The sequence below is a fragment of the Drosophila montana genome, unplaced genomic scaffold (genome assembly GCF_035044405.1).
Source record: "Drosophila montana isolate Dmon_TW-CO22-7 unplaced genomic scaffold, ASM3504440v1 contig_2256_1, whole genome shotgun sequence".
Taxonomy (NCBI): Eukaryota; Metazoa; Arthropoda; class Insecta; order Diptera; family Drosophilidae; genus Drosophila; species Drosophila montana.
This window is the reverse complement of record NW_026997144.1, coordinates 307,430-326,556: the sequence shown is the minus strand read 5'-3', so window position 1 is coordinate 326,556 and position 19,127 is coordinate 307,430. Positions and strand designations below refer to the sequence as shown.

Here is a 19,127-nt window from a genome sequence, read left to right as displayed (position 1 = left end):
CAAGAGTTATTTAAATATACAAAACTTTCTTAACTAAAACAGTTTCAAGCAGAAAAAACTAATTATATTATTTGTTTTTTTATGTATATATTCCATATATTTTGCATATATATAATAATATATGTATATTTGTTGGTTTTTTTTACACATTAAAAATGATGATGCTTCTCAACAAAAACAATTCGTGGTACTTATGGTAGAATTCATAGATAAATTTTCCTTGCATAATTGTGTCGAAAACTCGATAAGAACTCTTTGATTCTGTGTGCTAAATGTGTGTGTGTTCTTTTGCTTTGTATTTTTGCCACTTTGCTCAAAATAATACGAAACTTTTGCACATTTTCTGGGCTAAATCGTTTATCGTTTATCGATATCGTTTTTTGTTTACTTCTTTTATTAACTAGTCGTTAAATTGCATAGTTAATTGCGTTAGATCGATAGATCAATTGATCGAGAATTATGCTTTTGTAAAAATAATATGTACAAAAGGCAGCGTCTGCTGCGCTCAACTTAAATAATTAAAGTAATTAGAAGTATTTAAAGCAACTTAAACTTAATTGTTAAGAGTTGGTTGGTTGGTTTGTTTATTATTTATCGATTGCAGCTAAAAACTATCGAGGGCTTTAACCTTAAAACACACACATAATCGATATACATATATGTAAATGTATATATTAATACACATATATTATAAATTTAGTTAGCTTTCGTTATCTTTTTGTTGTATATTTTTCTTTTTCACTTTTGTAATTGGTTATTAATTGCTGATGAGGTTTGTGATGAATAAAACGAGCGTCACAGGGTTGCCAGGTTCCGTGCGACTACGAAAACGGTGTAGCCAGATTTTGCGAAACGCTACACAAAACTTTGCTACTAATTAGATATTTGATTTAATTTGATCGTGTTGATTATTGTGGAATAAATTGTATGCAGCTATTACGTGAACGTTTAACCTGTAACTGTAATTGTAACTGTAACTGTAACTGTAACTGTGATGTACGCTAATCGATAGCTCTTTTTCTCTCTCTCTCTCTGTCTCTCTCTCTTCGTCTCTCTCTTTCTACTTATGATAAGGATTAGTTTTGCGTCTGTGGGAAATTTTGGGGTTAGGGTTAACATTGCGTTAAATATGCTTAAAGACTTATAGACTATATATTTGGTGTAACTTTTTGAGTTTTGTGTTCTGTGTTGTTTTCTCCTCGTCTTCTTCTTCTTGATTTTTGTTTATCTTTTTAGTTTGTAACTGTTATACATATATCTTTATATATATATATATATCTACTAACGGTAATAATAATTCTGTCCCCCGCTCGACCACAACTTAAGCTCAATCTCCGCGTTCTACGATCTCTTCGAGTTCCCAACAGCTATGCAAACTAAATATAATACAGGGGCTGCCCCGAAACTAGCCAAAACGACGCTTCCAAGGTGTTAGACACGGCACAGTGGTTCCTTCTGCTTCTTCCTGCTCTCCCTTCCTCTCGCATTCCCTCAGCTCTCAAATGGGGGGGAGCGGGGTTTTTTGTTCGCGTTAGACGCTTAGATGGGCGATATGGAGAGCGGCGCCGCGGCCGTATCCGGCATATATTCCTTGAGGAGATCCCGAAGACGCAGGATTTCGCGTCCTGCTGCCGCCAGATCGCCCTGCAGGGACATTTCCCGTTCGCGCAGTCGCTTTATGTCGCGTTGGCAGGTCTGAAAAATACAGGGCAACAATTAGTGGACAGTTCCAGCTGCAGCTCCTGCTCCGCCTAATCTCTACTTACCACATTCTGACGCAGCAGATCGAGCTTGTCGCACTTGAGCCGCGTGACCTCCTGGCGCAGGTTCTCGATCATCATGATGGTCTCGTTGCTGGGCGAGCTGCCCATGATGGTGCCCTGCACCCCTTCGAGGCACAGCGAGCACGCCTTGGTGGTGGCCTCCGCCGAGCTCATGCTCTCCAGGCCCGTGTCGCTGTCTATGTAGGCGGCGCCGCCGTCCAGGTGACCCATCATCGGGTCCAGGTCGACGCTGTTCAGGCTCGAGTCGTCGCTCGTTTCGGACATTGTTGCCACGGCTACGCCCACAATGCCACCATTCTGAGCAGCGCTGACTGCAACGGCAGCCACTCCGCCTCCGCCGGCGGAACCTCCTCCATTCTGTTGTTGGGCAACGTTCGCAGCGGTTGGATGCGCACTGTTGTTGTTGTTGATGTTGTGGGTGTTGTTGGCCGGGCGTGAGGTGATGTCCGGCGAGGAGGATGTGGACTCATTCGAGGATTTTGACTTGGACGACGACTTGGAGGCCGTGCGACTGCAGGTCTGCAAAGAGAGAGTGGGCATTAGCAAAAGTCCAGCACGACATGGTCCGACCCGACTTACATTCAGATTGGGAGTTTGGGTCTCGGGCTGTGGCTCCTTCTTGGAGTTGAGCGTGCCGACCTTGGTGTTGACACTGAACTTGTCCGGATGAGCGCCGTTGCCCGTGTCCACGCTCTGGGAGCGCACCCGCATGATGAGCGCCTTCTTGACGGTGTCTATGAAGCGGGTGCCCGCATTGCCGCCGCCGCCGCCGCTGCCGGTGCTCTCGGACTTGGGCGTCTCTGGGGTGGGGCTGCCGGCTAGGGTTTGCGATAGATCGGCGCCCAGGAAGTCGCGAGTCTTCTCCTTCAGCTCCTCGACCAGGTTCTGCAGCAGGGAGGTGCGCGTGCGCAGCTCCAGCTTGGCGAACTTGTCCGCCTTATAGCAGGCGTTCTCCGCATTGATCAGCTTGGTCAGGAGGAACTCCTTGAACTCCTGGCCTTTGCGGAACACTGCCGGGCTGGGCAGCGTCGGCCCAAAGAAGGGCACATCATCCCGCGCCGTGACGCTCACCTTGTATCGGGTGTGCGGCGTGTTCGGCTCCAGGGGCTGCACCACGATGAAGGCGTGCAGAAAGTGGCTGGCGATCATGTCTGGGGAGAAGGGTGTGTTCGTCTCCTGGAACACAATGGCGACAATGTCGTTGCCAATGTGACGCTTGCGCTGCAGCTGCTGCGGATCGCCCTCGGTGTGGGGCAGCAGGGTGGACACATGGAACATGACCTCGCGCTCCTTGAAGACCTCGTAGACGGCGGTGTCGCCGGTGTGTCCGTTCTGTATATCGAGGCCGCCGCGATAGCCCTTGTGCTCCTTGAGCCGTATGCGCTGGCCGAGCACGTCGAGGAACTCCTCGAAGGCGGGCGAGGTCTGCTGATTGCCGAAGAGCTCCTCCTCGGTGGTCTGGCCATATCTTTGGTACAGCACGCCGAACTTGAAGTGGGAGACCAGCACATGCTCATCATAGACGCTGATCAGCTGCGAGGCCTTGGGGCAGAGCACCGGCATAAAGTTGTCCACCTGGATCTGTTCGTTCAGCAGCCGGACCATCTTCGCCGGACTCGGCTGGGCGCCCAGGCACGAGACGGGAATCAGCTCGTGCATGGTGCCAGTGCGCAGGCGCAACAGAATGCGCATGTGCTCCTGGTTGGCCACATTCTCCGTCTTGATCGAGATGAGCACCGGGCCCAGCTGCTCGTCGTGGCCGACCAGGTTGGAGTGCTCGCGCGCCGCATAGAAGCGCCTGTAGCACTTGGCCGTGTCGTCCGTCTCGAACTTGGCCATCCAGGTGGTCTGCGGCAGCTGCGGATTGCCGCGCGCATCGTAGCTGCACTCGTGCTCGGTCCCATCCAGCCAGTAGCCGCCGTGCAGGGGCAGCAGGATCATCGGGTAGGGCGCCGACTTGGCCAGCGCGTCCTCCAGCAGGCGCTGCGAGGCGGGTATGGCCGACACGATCGACGAGTTCGACGAGACGGACGACTGCGACTGGTAATGGTGTCCATTGGACAGCAGCTGGCCGCCCGTTGCGCTCACCACGCCGCTCAGCTGCGGCGACGCTGGCGTCGAGCTCGAGGCGGACCCGGAGACGGAGCTGCTCGAGTGATTCATCGAATGCCGCAACGTGGCACGCGAGCCCGAATGCTGCAGTCCACCATTGTGTCCATGGCCGTGGCCATGTGCATGGCCATCATGTGGTGAATGCGGCTGTGGCACGCGCTCCTCGCTCGCATTGCTGCCGCGATGATTCTGCAAGAGGAGAGAGATGGAGGGAGACCGGAGATTAGATGGCAGACCAAGTCCACAAATTACAGGGTATCAGCAGCAGCTGGCATGGGATTATGTGTGGGCAGTGCGGCGCCTCGACAAGCCGCATGGCTGCATTATAATTTCATGCAATTATCGTCGGAGGCGCCTCTAGGGGGACTATGCAAATGTGTGTGCTGAGATGGATTGGCTAATGGCAGGGCCAGGCCAGACCAGGCCAGGCCGGGTCGTTGCTGGAGCTGCCTTCCAATTTGTTGGCTCTAAGCAAATATGCGCGCATGTGGGCGACTTTTGTGCGGTTCGGATTACGTGCCGGGCTTTCAGCTAGCGTCGGGAACTACAATTTCGGATAATATAAAGCCAACATTCTGATTTGACATGCACACATCCCTACGCTTAGAGCTCCAACCCAACCCAACCCGACCCTAGCCCAACCACCCAACACGTAGGGTGCGGCTCGCTATTAAAAAGTTCCTTTATTTCTGTCTGTTTGGCCAGCTGCAACTGTCTGGCTTGCAGCCAAATGTGGCACGTAACGGCTTTGACTGGGGTGCAACAACAAGCACAAAATAAAAACCAAGCATGGAATTGGGTTTGGGGTTAGGTCTTTTCGGGTTCATCGATAGTTCGTGCCTTGATTTAATAGTCTGCCAGCTGCCAAGTGCAACTGCTATTCAATAATGTGCTTGAAGACTCGAGACTTGACCGAGTCATTAAGGTAACTGAATCGCGGCAGGTTTAATATGGGAATCCTTGCTAGGTTGTCGGGCCATTGGAATAAATATTCGAGTTGCTATTGGACCCAAGGCTGGGAAGAATGCTTATTAGGCATTGAATAATATATGCTAGGCAGTTAAACTAAGCGAGAAATTGGCCAATGACATTATTCAATCATATTATTAATTGGTTCAATCTAATGCAGTGAGACACTCGCTGGTTCAAACTCTTAAGACTCTGACTACGCAGTTGAGGAAGTCTCAGCTAGCTCTTGGCTAACAAATTGTTGCTACTACCAAAAAATATATCAAACAGGTGATAATCATACTGAGCTCATCAGCCAGGTGATGTTATTTTCGTATCGCCTTGCTATCTTCCATGCGAGAAGCCTGGCTATCCTCTATGGAAGATAGGAGATCGGATAGAAGCAACAGAAATCGGGATGGCATATACCAAAATATCAAGGCATTAAATCAAAAATAATAATTTATTTATTAATATATTTATCTATGGTTAGTCGTAACCTATAAAATGTCTTCGCTTTAGCTCCAATCAAATAATGTCTCAGTCTGTCGCAAACACATTCATTATTCAAGTTGAATGGGTGTAGGGCGCATTAAAAGATTTTGAGATTGTTTTTATGGGCGACCCTGAAAATGCGCCCGATAACCGAGGTCAAGCCGTCGATTTAGTGCATTTCCACACGGCTTTTATGCAATGTTTTTTTATTTCTTAAATGTTTTTTGAGTGCAATTTAAATGCAGTTTACTGCACAATTTGTTGCCCCGACGCTAATGAGTGCATTGTCATCTCGAATGTTCAGTGATTCAAAGTATTCACAAATCCGAATGCAGCCATTTGGGAGCAGCGCGTGTGAATCGAATATGCAAATGTTGCACGACTCTCGATGCCAGACGTCCAATTGAGGGAAATTAATAAATATATATCTATTTGGTTGTTGTAACTCGAGACCGAGGCTAAGGCGGGAGTTGTCGCAGAGGGGGAGAGGGTCGGACTCTGGGCAAGGGCCAAGGCTCGGCTGGGTTTCGGGCTCTGTCGTCACACGCTTAGTTGGCTTCATTTGCGGCTCTCTCCCTTCCCCCCTCTCTCTGTCTGCATTCCCCCCCTCCGAGTGTTACGAGTAGATAAATAGATGGATAAACAGTTCCCGACATTTAGACGCTGTTTGTCTGGGTTTGTCTAGCTTATTGGTTAGCCATCAGAAGGGGGATGGGAAAGGGGGTTGGTCGCATGACTCATCAGCCAATGACCAAAACTTAATTTCCTTCTTTGCTGCCAGGAGTGGCCGCTGGGGGGGCAGCGGGCAGGGGAAATCGTTTGGTTAATTGGTTCAGGGAATGTGTCAAGATATGTTGAGTCTAATTTGATGAGATTTCAACTGTTCAGGGATCGGAAAGGGGGTGGGAGGGGGTGGTGATAGTGTTGTGCGCTGAAGTTGTCTGCCTTTTGTCTAATTAAAGTCACATTGGCAGGCAAAATCCGTGTCCAATTGGAGGAGAGTTGAGACAAGCCGAGAAGTAGTTGCCACTCAAGTATTAAGAACACAACCGGAAGAACTAAAATAACGAGCACGCCGAAGAGTGAATACTCTATAAATATTTTTATGCTGATAGCAACCAAATCGTCATCCTATCCACTCGATTGTTACAAGCATATGCACGAGAGTGTAAAAACTAGAGTACATTTTCATATATGTATATACATACATTAATACATATACACAAATGCACACATACTTTATGGGCACGGTGAAGTCTTCCTCTATAGCAATGTTAGAGTACCTTTTAAAGGCGCATAAAATAACTAAAACATAATGAATGTAAGTGGGATGAGTGAAGACGAGGGAAGGGTGGGATGGGGGGCGGCAGCATGGAAAGCATAACAAATACCAAGAATAGGCAAAAGCGCGACCTAATACAGCAGAGCTGACAAACAACTGTACACACACACACACACACGATGATAATTATGATGATCTCGCAATGCACATTATGATGTTTATGGCGCTGTGCCGATTCTTGAGAACTTAAGCGGATTACAGTGAAGCCTACAGAGAGAGAGAGAGAGAGAGAGAGCAAGAGAGAGACGGGAAGAGAGGAAAGTGTTACAAACGCAAAAGCATGAAGACATGAGCAAATAAGAAGACGACACGGACGCAGACGCAGCTTTGACTTTCGAGGTTAGTGGGGTAGAGGCTGTGGCAGGGGCAGAGCCGGGCAGGGGGGAGGTGTGATGTAGACAACCCTTGAGCTGAGCAGGGCGCAGACTGCATTGAACAGGCCATAAAAAAAATGTGGACGATTTGCATAAGTCGAAGGGCAGGCAGTCCCTGAATAATGGCTACACTGCCCCCACAGCCCCCCCCCCCCCCCCCACCTTTCTCACACAAAAATCCTGCAAGAGACGTTGTTTGTTTTGCGATTGTTGTTGTTGTTGTTGCTGTTGGCTCAAGTGCAGGGCCCCCGTCATTAAAAATGTGCATTTTGCATGGGAGCAGCGCGCTGCGGGGGCGTTAAAAATCTCTTTTGCCAGGCACAAAATGAAAACAAAGAGCTGGCAGAGGCGTAAGAGAAAGGGTGAGCGTTGTGGAGGGGGTATGTGGGGGGGTACTGAAACAAAGCACAGGAAGCTGACTTGACTTGACTGCTGCCAGCTGGGGCGACACAGTTTGACAGGCTGCAGCGCTTGTCAAACCATTGGCTTTCATCACATATGCCGCGCACATTGCGTGGCAGTTGGAAGAAAGTGTGGCACATGGATGCCAGCAAAGCGTTAAAAGAGTTGCAAGCAAAAAAAAAAAAATAACTCAAGTGATTGATACATTCAGGCGATATTGTACATACATAGGTACACGCGAGGGCCAAGCACGTGCAAAGTGCCTAGACCCAAGTCCCAGCCCAGACGACTTCGTGGCCAGAGCTGGAGTTGGCCTCACTTTAAAGCCGAGTTCCACCCACACACGCACACTCACACACACACACGCTTGACATGATTTATGTGCTGCCTGTGACAAACATGTTGCAAGCGAGTTGTTCTTGTTGCTGCCACCGTCTGCAGTGAGGCATAAAATGATAAATAATATATATAAGTATAAAACAAATATATATACACACATATTTGATATCCACGTATATCCACATATCCACAATATATCAAATCAAACTCGCGTAAATCAACGTATGAGCAAACAAATCAAAGCTGTGCTTGTCAAACTGTCAGCGCTGCTCAAACTAAATTGAAGAGCTTTTAAAATACAATTGGAAGAACTTGAAGGGAAATTTAACGTTAAATGAAAAATATATTACTTAATAATACATTGAGAAAATTCTTAAACTAAGTAAGATTCCTGAATAAAAATCATTTGTGAAATAAAATGATTTAGTTCGGATTTTGTTTCGACTGTTTTTGGTTATGTGCTTTGTTTTAATGTTCGATTCAGGGTTAAGCATAAATTGAAGCTCCGAGTTTTGAAACAGATCGGCCTGTTTGCAGGCATGTTAAAGAAGTAAGTGCCTCTTTCTCCCTATCTCTTCGCTGAGTTAAAAAATATTGGTACAGTAAAGTTCACATAGCTAATTCCATTATATAAGGAATATAAATTCTGTTTAGCAAAAAGTAAAAGATAAATAGAGTAATTTTTTAGTTTTTAGATAACAAAAGAGATATTTCGAATAAACGAATGATATCCTAATATGCTAATTCCACTATCAAAATTTCGTACATTTTTTGCGAATGTGAACTATGTTGCCTAAAAAAACAACAAATTTCATATTCGCATAAAAAGGTAAAAATATTGGTCAAATCGGTTTGCCCCGGTTTAATTCGTGTGTTTTGTGACGCTTAAAAGAATATCGTAAACCTGCTAATGGAATTGCAGAATGTGAAATATGTAAACGTAAGAAATTTTGAGCATAGTCTAATCAGGTTTTAATATATATTTACTTTGACTTCGTCTTCAAGCAATACCATATATATATTTATGTAGAATAAATACTATTTTTATAAATATTTTATATATGTACTCTTTTTCTAGAGCTAGTTTTTGTTTTTTCTTGGTTTTTTTTTTTGCCGCTCTTGGCAACAATTTTCAAAGATATTAAAAGTAGTTTACAGTACGTTCCAAAGTTGAATGCTTTTATTTTTATATTTATTTTTCGTAATGCCCGGCTGCACGTGAGCTGAGTGCCAAAATAGTTTGCTGTAAACGCTTTCACACATTCAATTAACACACATGTGTGTGTGTATCTGTGTGTGTGTGTGTGGCATGTATTTGTGAAGCACGTATGTGCTTCTTAAGGGTTTTATGCTCAATGCGGCCCCCAGTTCTTATCGCGGTCTTCGTCATGCGCTCTGCTCATTAAGAGATTGACATAAAAGTGACCCAAGTAATCAGCGTTCGGATTCCTAGAAATATTCTTATATGGAGTTGTGTTTAAAATGCAAACCGATCAAGCTCGGCCAATCAAATCGAATACAGTTTGAGCAGCTCACGTAGCTGGGGGGGCGTTTGGTTGGGCTGCCGTTGGCCATAAGACATCAAAAACAACTTTGCTTATTGAGTTTGTTTAACGTTTATCGAACACCAAACAGTGACCACTTAAGGCAACTTGTCGCATTTGTTGCTGTTGTTGTTTGTGTTGTTGTTGTTGCTTTTTGTGGTGTGCGACAATTTCATTAGCCAAAAAAAGCGAAAGGCGCCCTCCAAATATGGTGAACAAAGCTGAATTGGATTTTAAGACTTATGCAAGTCGTTGATTGATTTTCAAATGTTATAATTACTTAATAAACAATTTGTTTGCTTTAGATGCGGGTCTAAAAATAACTAGTTGCTGCTGGCATAAAATTAAAATTATAAATTATAATTTAAATTTTTGCTCTTCTCTTTTTTTTTCTTTCAGTTTATTAAATTGCCTGCAACGCGTTGCATGTCACAACTTTGACCCAATTTGTGCGCAGTGAACCCATCACAAAATTTGCATAATGAAGGAGTCTCTCCCTCCCCCTCTTCGTCTACCTCTCGCTGCCCGTCTGACTGTCGTCTTCGTGTGTGCTGCATTAAATTAGTTGCAACAATTTGATTAAAGCAACAACTAAAAGTCAAAGTACTCTCACGCCCACGACCAGGCTGGAAGACTGCAAGCGGAACCCTGAAAGACCAGGTTCACTTTGCACGTCATTTTTTATTTATTTATTCTCGTTGTTGTCATGGTTCTGTGGCCTGAGACACTGAGAAGCGACTGCCTCTCAAACTGTAAGCGATCGCCGGCACAGTGGGTCGCATATGCTTTGCTGTGATCGAATTTTGAAATTGCTTCCGTTTGGATTTTCGTATAGTTGAAATTGATAGAAAGAAAACAGGCATGTAAAACCACTTAAATAAAATAAAATTTGGAAATTTATGAATTAAAAAGAAAAAATATTTTATGCATTTATGCTAAATATATTTCGCGAACGAAAAATTAAATCATGAGATTTAATAATGAAGAATAACCTTGAGAAACTAAGCAAACATGCTTTTGAAAACTTTTCAAAATTCTCTTAAAAAAATTTTTAAATATCCAAAAAAAAATCTAGTAAAATAATTATTTTTCGATTTTTCTTTGGATTTGTATCTTGATGTCAATCCAAAACAAGCTTCATATAGTTTTCTTCTTCACACAATCGTGTTGTGTGGACCACTGTGCAATGTCGTTGCTTTTGTCTAAGTTATTGTTTCTTTGCATTTTGACGACTGTGCGTCAATCGGCGACTCATTTGAACGGCCCTTGCGGCCCCTATGCGGAGCCCTTTTGGCTGCCTGCGCATGCGCATTGAAGCTGCGCCGTTTCCACTCGGCTGCACAAACTGAGGGCGACGCCGTGTTGCGTCTCCGGCAGTTGCAAGCTGTGAGGTGGCAGCGTGTTTTTTTTTTTTAGCTTCTTTATGTAAGCTGCGCATTTAAATTACAAACAGCTGACAAAAGTTGTGCCGCCAGCTTCGGCTTCAGCGTCAGCGCTTGCCCAACCTTTGGCTGCAACACCCCCCCGCAGCTCCTCCTGCTGCTACCAAGCTTTGCCCCTTTTTAGCTTTCCCGCTGCGCTTCGTTTGCTTTTCTCATAAAATAATTGCGCGTGTGATGAAGTTGATCCACGCTAGAGAATAAGAAAGAGCGAGAGAGGGTGGGAGAAAGAGAGAGAGAGAGAGAGAGAGAGAGAGAGAGGTAGGGCTGCCCCCTTCATGTGGCTAAAGGGCGGCAACCGAAGCGAAGACTTTTGGCTTTCAACTGGGAATTAAGAGGCGACGTTGCTGCTGGCTGCTTCGTGTCCCACGTTCTGCTGAGAATTTGGCAACGAAGCGTGAAACATGAAGTACAACAACAACAACAACAATTGCTTGTTGTTGTTAACGCCTTCCTAGAAGCCGAATTGTAGCCCAGAAGCAAAATTTGCTGCTCTAAACTTGTAATCTGTTCCACCAGCGAACCGAGCTGGACGGGCGGACGGGCGGACGGGCGGAGGGTGGCGGCTGGGGTGGCATTTACCTGACATTTACTGGGAATTTGTAGCAAGCGCTTCCTTTGCATTTATATACATCCACTTTTTTTGCTTCATGCCAGCTGTCATAACTTTGGCAACTCTGACAACTCTCATTGTCTTACACTTTTAATTACACAGCTGCTGTGCCGCTTCGGGGGCAATTAGCGCTGGCCACGCCCATAAGGCCAACATCTGGAGGCGGCTGGCGGTCATTAAACGGCGTTTATATATTGATTTAACAAGAATCGGGCGAATAAAACTGGAACGCGTCGCTATTTACGTAGGCAAAACAAACGAATGCGCACAATTGCATCGTGCATGGCGTTGGCAACCCTGCCCCCTTTTACTGCGGCAGGACAGGCGAAGGGGGGAGGGGTCAGGCAGCAGTTCAGGCAAATCTCTGTCCCGTTCGGGCACCTGCCAGGGCCTGTCGACAGGGCTTTTGGCCCTGAGCGCTTGTGACGTCAGCATTGCACACTGAGTGCAAAAAGTGAGTGCACACTCGAGCGGGGCTCGATGATTTAAGTTGAGTGAAGACTTTGGAGGTTTTTTTTTTAAGAAAATTAGCAAGTTTTTCAAATTTATAAGGTAAATTTGTTGGGGAGTGTGTAAAAAAAAGCTAAAAAGAATTAATTTTTAAACAGAATAATCTCTAGATTATTTTCTTTCTTTCTTTCTTTTTGCTACCCTACCTTTTACAATCACTTATTGAAGTATATTTAAAAATTAAAATAAATACCAGCATGGACAGTAAACAAAGTAACATATTTCGTAGCTTCTTTTTTAAATCAAGCAAAATTAGTTTTGGGCTAAGTTAGCCAAAGGATTGGCTCCATTTCTAACCACGCGTGCAAAGCAAAGGGGATTGATAGCTTTCACTTGTGGAATCTGTACACTCTAAGAAACCAAAAAAAAAAACTCTTTGTTGAACTTAAAAGCTGAAACTAAATTAATATGCCTAAGTTTAACTATGCTTAAAACAAGTTCAGTTTTGCAAACTTGCCACGCCGTGTGCGTTTCATACTTTCAGCTTTTCTTTGTTTGGTTTCTTTTCTGTATCCTGATATTCACCTGGTTGACAAACCATTTGGCTGCCAATATTTTGATTGATTTATGCCGGACAGTGGAGAGATTTGGCTCTTGTCTACCATTTTTTTGGATACCCGCTGGCTGCGTTGGCGTCATCCACAACATGAACATTCACTTCACTTCTTTTGCTTTCTGTTTTTCTTTTCGACAGACTCTTGACTCTGGTTCAACTGTATCTTTCGTTGTGCTTGTATCTGTGTCTGTATCTGTGGCCGTGCATATGCATAACTCGTATGTATCTCACTTTTTGCATATTTGCGTTGGCTGCTTTACTTATTTTTTTGGGCTCTGCTCAATGTGGGTCAACGCACGTCCGGCTCCTCTTGGCGCCCGCGTGACTGTCAAACTGTAAACGCTGCTTAAATTCATACATTTTTTTGTAGTTGCTTTATTTGAGTTTCAGCGACAATTGCCGCAAATTGCTTATGCACTTATTTATTTCGCGCTGTATTTTTAGCAAGTGATTGCCCACAAGTGCAGTCCCCCCACCCCCTTCGCGTGTCTACCCCCCCGAACAGCCTCTTCGCCTGCCCCAACAGCTGCCGCGTTGTGCTGGGCGCCATTGCGACTTATTGGCTGCATTATGAGTCGCACGGATCGAGGCAATGGAGAAGCCAGACACGGAGCCCAGACAGATATAGCACACCCGATCCCTGTGGCAGACATTTGTTGACTTATTTATGAATATTTACGGTTTCGAAGTCTGCTCTGTAAATCTGTGAAAAAATAAGCGCATTCAACTATTTTATGGCACAGATTTGTTTGCATTTTCAGCGGCTGCTGACTCAGTTTTTGCAGGGAAAGTCCTGACTCAGCTGCGCACAGTTTGAGGGGCGCGACAAAAGACTATGTAACAGATTTGTATTTATTTTTTTTTTTAAAAAGCATTTAGTTATTAAATTAAAAAGGTTTAACTTTTGGGGATTAAAATAGTTACAAATATCAAACATTAATACACTTTTATGCTAGCTTACAGTTTGATTGGCACAGTGACTCGTCAACTGTAGAGCACAGTGACTCACAAAGACGCAGTTTGGTAAGGTGCGAAATGCGTTTGGGCTACGCTTGAAAAGATTTGGGCGACTATGAAAATTGGCCGAAATTGACCAAGCAAAAAAATGAGTTGCAAAATTGTGTGCCAAAATTAAATGAAGATTTAATAAACTGCTGTAAATACTAAAAGGCAAACGTACATAAATTAACAGCGCATAAAATTATTAATAACAATAACAAAAGTTTGACACGCAATGCAAAGAAACAGTCGCTGCAATCAATCATTGCACACAGAGAGAGAGAGAGAGGGAGAGAGAGAGGGAGATAGTTGCAGATAGAGCTTGCAGCGCTGAGAATCGAATGAAGATTGGCATGTTGCATGTTGCATGTGGCACTGCAATTAATGAAAATAACAAAAAACCTAGCCGAGACTTTTTGACAGCCATTGATAAACTTGCCACAGGCCGCAATTTGGCTCAAAGTGAAATGCAAACAAAAGCTGAAAAACACCATAAAAAATAAACTTCAGCAAAAGCAGCCGAAAACAAAATGTGTTTCGGTCAGCAAAAGCAAAGCCAAATAGTTTAACGTATATCTATATCTTATGCACATATATTGCTTTAGATATACATATGTGTGTGTGAGTGTGTGTGTGTTTATTTATTTACTATGCAATGCAGTTAACACTTTCAACACAGCAACAACAACAACAACAACAACAAACAATTCATTTGGCTTTTGCAGCATGATTCACGTTTTTTTTTGAGGCTTGGGTGCGTTACAGTTTGGCAGCCACTGTCGCAACTTTCTTTTTACGAAATTTTTATGAAGAAATTCAAGAGAAACAGCCGAAAAAAAAAACAAAACAAAACACAGGCAAAAAATAATGCACAAAAAATCAACAGCCAAGAGCATTGCCTGGCTGATGAGCTAGCTATTAGATGGGCGTGGCACGCGTGGGCGTGTTAACAATTTTTTATTAAGGCTTCTCTCAGCTCAGCTGAAACCCTCGAGCGTTGTCTTTTTTTTTATTTTTTTTTGTTATTTTGGGTGATTGTTGCTTTTGCTGTCGGGGCTAATGAATTTTTTAACACAACATTGCGAGCATTTCATTTAGAAAATCTACGACTAGACTTTCTTTCCCAGCCAAAAAAAAAGAAGATAAAAACAAGCCTGCGAACTGCTTGAAGAAAAAAAAAGAGCCAAAAGAAAAGAAAAAAAACGAAAAACCGGAACCTCTAGACGCTGTATCTTAAGCATTTGTATCTTGTATCTGTAGCTGGTTTGTTGTCTCTAACTTATTATGTATCTTTTTTTTTGACACGCACGCGACGGCTACGTTTGTTGTGTTTGTAGTGGATTTGAACCTTGGCGTTTTGTTTTGGTTTTTTTTTGTCTTAGTTGAATTGAAAAATATTTTTTTTGTTGTTTAGCCAAAAGAATCGAAAACGAAAATCGCTAAAATTCAATTAGCAGCGGAAAAAGTGACGGCATAAATATGAGAAACAAATTCAGATTTGATTATTAATTGAACTACAGTCAAGGTTTCTTTTCATTATTATTATTAATATTTATTTGTTGTAGATCTGCAGAGTAATGTATTTACATATGCGTTAGAAACGTGAAACGCTTTGTTATTATGGCAAATGAGGTCAAGTGAGCCATAATGATGATCATGATGTGATGATAATTATGATGTGCATGATATGGCAGTAAATCAAAGCGACAAGTGTTGAATGTGAGCACAATTGGCAGAAGATTCGTATCGTGTGCCAGAAGAACCAGTCGTGGAAGTACTCAATGCCCCAGCAATGCCAAATCTACAGATTACCAAGTGTTTTCGGACACATTGACATATTGAAGCATTAAAAACGATTCAAAAAATAACCCGAAATGTGTCTAAAATTGAGCTGAACTTGCAGTGCGAGCATTCCCGTTCAATGATATAGGCTTAAGAGCTTGAAATAACGAGAAGATTTTTGAAATGTGACTCTATAAAAGCTGATTTTAATGCCAATTGCAATATGTGATTCAAGCCGAGTTAAAGCAGTGAATACTTATTATTCGATTTCATACATGATGTTAGGCATATAAATAATACTTAAATGGATTTTACAAATGGCCTACCAATAAATTAGTTGGCTTGAAAACTAGTTAATTGTAGGTAATAGCTAAAATATGTTTAGGAATCGTTGTAAAGATTTTATAAAGTAGTTTTAAGAACTATCCAAAGAAATGTTACTCAAACAATTGCAGCTGTTCCAAGAAGAAAGCTCGATGATTGGCATTCAAATGGAATTCGAGCCTTTGCAAAAACTTTAAACAAATTTAAGACAGATTTTTGACGGATTTCATTACCTATTTAATACCGAGAAATAAGCTTAAAGAATTTATAAAAATATGTGCAAATACTTTATAAAGATTATTTGCGATATTTATATGATCAAAATAAGAAAGAGGAGAGTTGATGACCTTAAGAGCCGCAAAAATAATAATTTAATCAAATATAAGATCTATAAAATGAATTATCCCATTAAAAGTAGAAAGCACAATAAAGTAAACAAATGGAATAAAATAATAATTAAAAGATAATTTCAAAAGATTCTTTGTTAAAAAAGAACTCTACATTTTATAGACAAGACCCAACAGCAAACCTTTTGCACACATGAAATAACGCATGCTAGAAGAACGGGTAAGCGGAATGCAATAACTATTTGTGACTTGAAAAACAGAAAGATAGCTAATTTGCTTGAACAGGTGCCCGAGTGCAGACTTTTTCACACATGAAATAACGCATGCTATTAGAATGCTGTCATCAGAAAGGCCGCTCGCTTGACTTTGCGCCAGCCTTGGCTTAGTTGCTGCAGCTTTGCAGCTTGCATTTTGATGACTTTGCTCAAAAGTCTTTCAATGGAACCTCGCGGGCGGATTAGGGGGAGGGGAATGGAGGCATCTAAGGTTTCTAACGTTGGCCCCCCGTTGGCTGATCTGTTTACACAAAGCCTAAGCTTCAACGGTCTTAAGTGCAATTGCTTAGCTCGGCTTACAGTAAGCCACAAGTTAGAATTGAGTTTTCTTCAGGTAAAGGAGGAGCGGAGGGTCTGGGAGGGAAACCAGTTAGCTTTTGCGGCTCAACTTTCAGTTTTCAGCTGTTGGCTTGAAAAATGACAAGCGGAAAACATTGTTTACATGCGAGCGATTACAAGTGGCGAGTGGCGAATGGCAAAACAAATTGCGGCTCACAATGATTATAAAAATAAGCAAATAAATTATTATTAGCATAGGGGCGTGGCACATTTGAAGGCAATTTGATTAGCATGCCAATAGAGTTGGCTTTAATCGAGCTGACTGCCAACGCTTTCAGCTATTCTTTCAGCCAATCTTTTGGTCGGCTTTTAATGGCTTTTCATTGACTGATCCGTTGATTAGCGTTCTTCTGCTTCTTCTTCTGTTTCTGCTTTGGACGTGATTGATAAATTGGTTAATTCTGTTTCTTCAACTCCTCGAATTGTATTCGATTTAAACTGTTTTTTTCTTCTTCTGCTCAGGTGTTGCATTGTGTTCGGGAACTTAACTGCTTTAGTGCCGTTCGTTTGTTTATGCTGCTAACTGTTGTTCTTGTTCTTGTTTTTTTTTCTCTCTACCTATCGACGCTTCGATGACCTTACGTTTAATTTATGCTAGACAGCAACAACGACAATAAACCCCATGGCCTTGTAATGGTTCTGGGCAACTGTGCGCCGCATGAAGTTGGCTGAAACTCTGCTGGAAACTCTGCTTAAATGCCCTTTGCTGGCAAAACAAAATTGGGTTAGAAGCGTAGCCCAGAGGTGTGAAAAAGTAGGTAATGGGCAAAAGCAGCTATAAAGCCCAATGCTTATTTACCCGTAAAAACGCAGCGATCGGAAAAACTAGAGGAGCTTCGCTCAGTAAATTTGGTATACATATAACATGACATGGAAGATACCCAAGAAACTATTTGGCTTTTAAGAAAACCAATTACATTATATATATTAAACCAATTTTTTAGGTTAGCATCAAGATCTGTTTTTCTGGCTACGAAGCAATCATTAAGCAGCATAACTAGTTAATTTTCCTTATTTTTCTTTTCTGCATGCAGACCATGGAAATAACTGAGCAAGCTTGCCTTAAGGCTTAGTGTACTTTAAACCTAGTTAAAAGACTTTTCTCAAATGATTTTAACTTAAAAATATATTTAACTTAAATAGACAAAAAGTTGTTCAGTTAAACTAAAACCAAATATCTTCGTCATTTGACTTCGTTTTAGGGTATTTTTCAGTCAATCACATTCCTATTCGTATTTGATTGTCGAATTTTGTGGCCAAAAAAAAAAAACAAAAAGTTGCCTGGCATGTTGCACTCTCTCCGTGGCACGCCGGAAAAGCATTGTTTATTGTTATTGTTGGTTCGTTCGGCGGTTTGCTGCCAACTTTCGCTGTCTGAGAAAAGTTGTGTGTGAAAAGCGCCTGCCTATGTAAATGCCTCTATCCGTGTGTCTGTCTCTGTCTGTGTGTGTGTGTGTGTGTGTGTGTGTGTGTGTGTGTGTTGGCATTTGCAATAACAAGGCTATAGAAATTAGCTGTGACACAGAAATACAAGTTACAAACCGAACCATTTGAGCATGACAATCAATCCAATTCCAAATGCTTTAAGCCTAAGCCAAACAGCTTCAATAATTCCCCCATCAAATGCGCCCCACCCCGCCCCGCCCGCGCCGTGCCTGTCGAAGGCTGACAGGTGAGCGGATTATTGCGGAGTGGCCCAACTTGTTTGCCGATGTGCAAAATGATGATAACTTTGACATATTCATCGCGAAACGAGAGCGTAACAAATGAGCAGGCGAAACGAGTTTGCGCCCAAAAAAACAAAAAAAAAACAAAATACAATCCAAAAGGTAACCTGGCGTAAAGCAGCGGCTCAGTGCATCTCCAACTGGGTTAAGACCATCCACAGCAACAACAACATGAATTGAGAACTGAACAGCTTTGCGCGGAGCGAAGTAATCTTAAGCTTAAGCTGCTTATGCAGATCAGCAACTGAGAGGGACCAATTTGGAAGTAATAAGGGATTACTTTTCAACTAGTGCACAGTGTGACCGTATATAGATAAAAAGCAGATGTGCAGTGTGACCATAATACAAAGATTATTAAAATTTATGTACTGGAAAGTATTCCAGGGAGAACTTGCTAAAGGCAAATTATAAACTAGTGTTGATAAGTCATGTTCATAAGTACAGTGTGACCGTACATAGAAAAAGTAAATTGCAGTGTTGTAAATTGTTGCGTTCAACTGATGCAGCTAAGAAGCTGAGCTCGCGGAAAGCAATTAAATTCAAAGGAGAACCCGATGTGAACATTATGCAAAGATTATCAATATTAAAGTGTTGGAAACTATTGCGAGGATAACTTGCAATCTAATAAGCCAATGTTGTTAAGTAGTGCAATAAATGTAGCCAGTTGTTAAAGAGAATAAAAAGCTTAGCTATGCTAATTTTTTAGGCAATACCCTAAAAGTTCCATTTCCAAACAGCTCAAAAGTGTTGAAAAGTATTGCAGAAAACTGCTGTTAAATATTTGAACTGACGGACATCCAGTCGAAAGCTCGCTTAGCTCATTGCCAGGCTGTTGTAATTCAATTATTTTTAGTTTAATTGCACACAAAGTGCTTA

At 42.7% G+C, this 19,127-nt stretch overlaps 1 protein-coding gene across 4 annotated transcripts in view; it reads right to left on the bottom strand.

Moving 5' to 3' along the window:
- Window positions 1-742: 742 nt before the first annotated feature.
- The window catches only part of RapGAP1 (Rap GTPase activating protein 1), a 114,851-nt gene continuing 96,466 nt past the window's right edge, over window positions 743-19,127 (bottom strand). For all 4 annotated transcript variants that reach the window (XM_064681344.1, XM_064681345.1, XM_064681347.1 and 1 more), the window contains 3 exons: window positions 2,364-4,085; window positions 1,767-2,303; window positions 743-1,695 (listed from right to left, as the gene is read on the bottom strand). In XM_064681344.1, coding sequence (XP_064537414.1) covers window positions 1,540-1,695; window positions 1,767-2,303; window positions 2,364-4,085 — 2,415 coding nt within the window. In that variant the 3' untranslated portion in view covers window positions 743-1,539. The remainder of the gene's footprint in view (window positions 1,696-1,766; window positions 2,304-2,363; window positions 4,086-19,127) is intronic.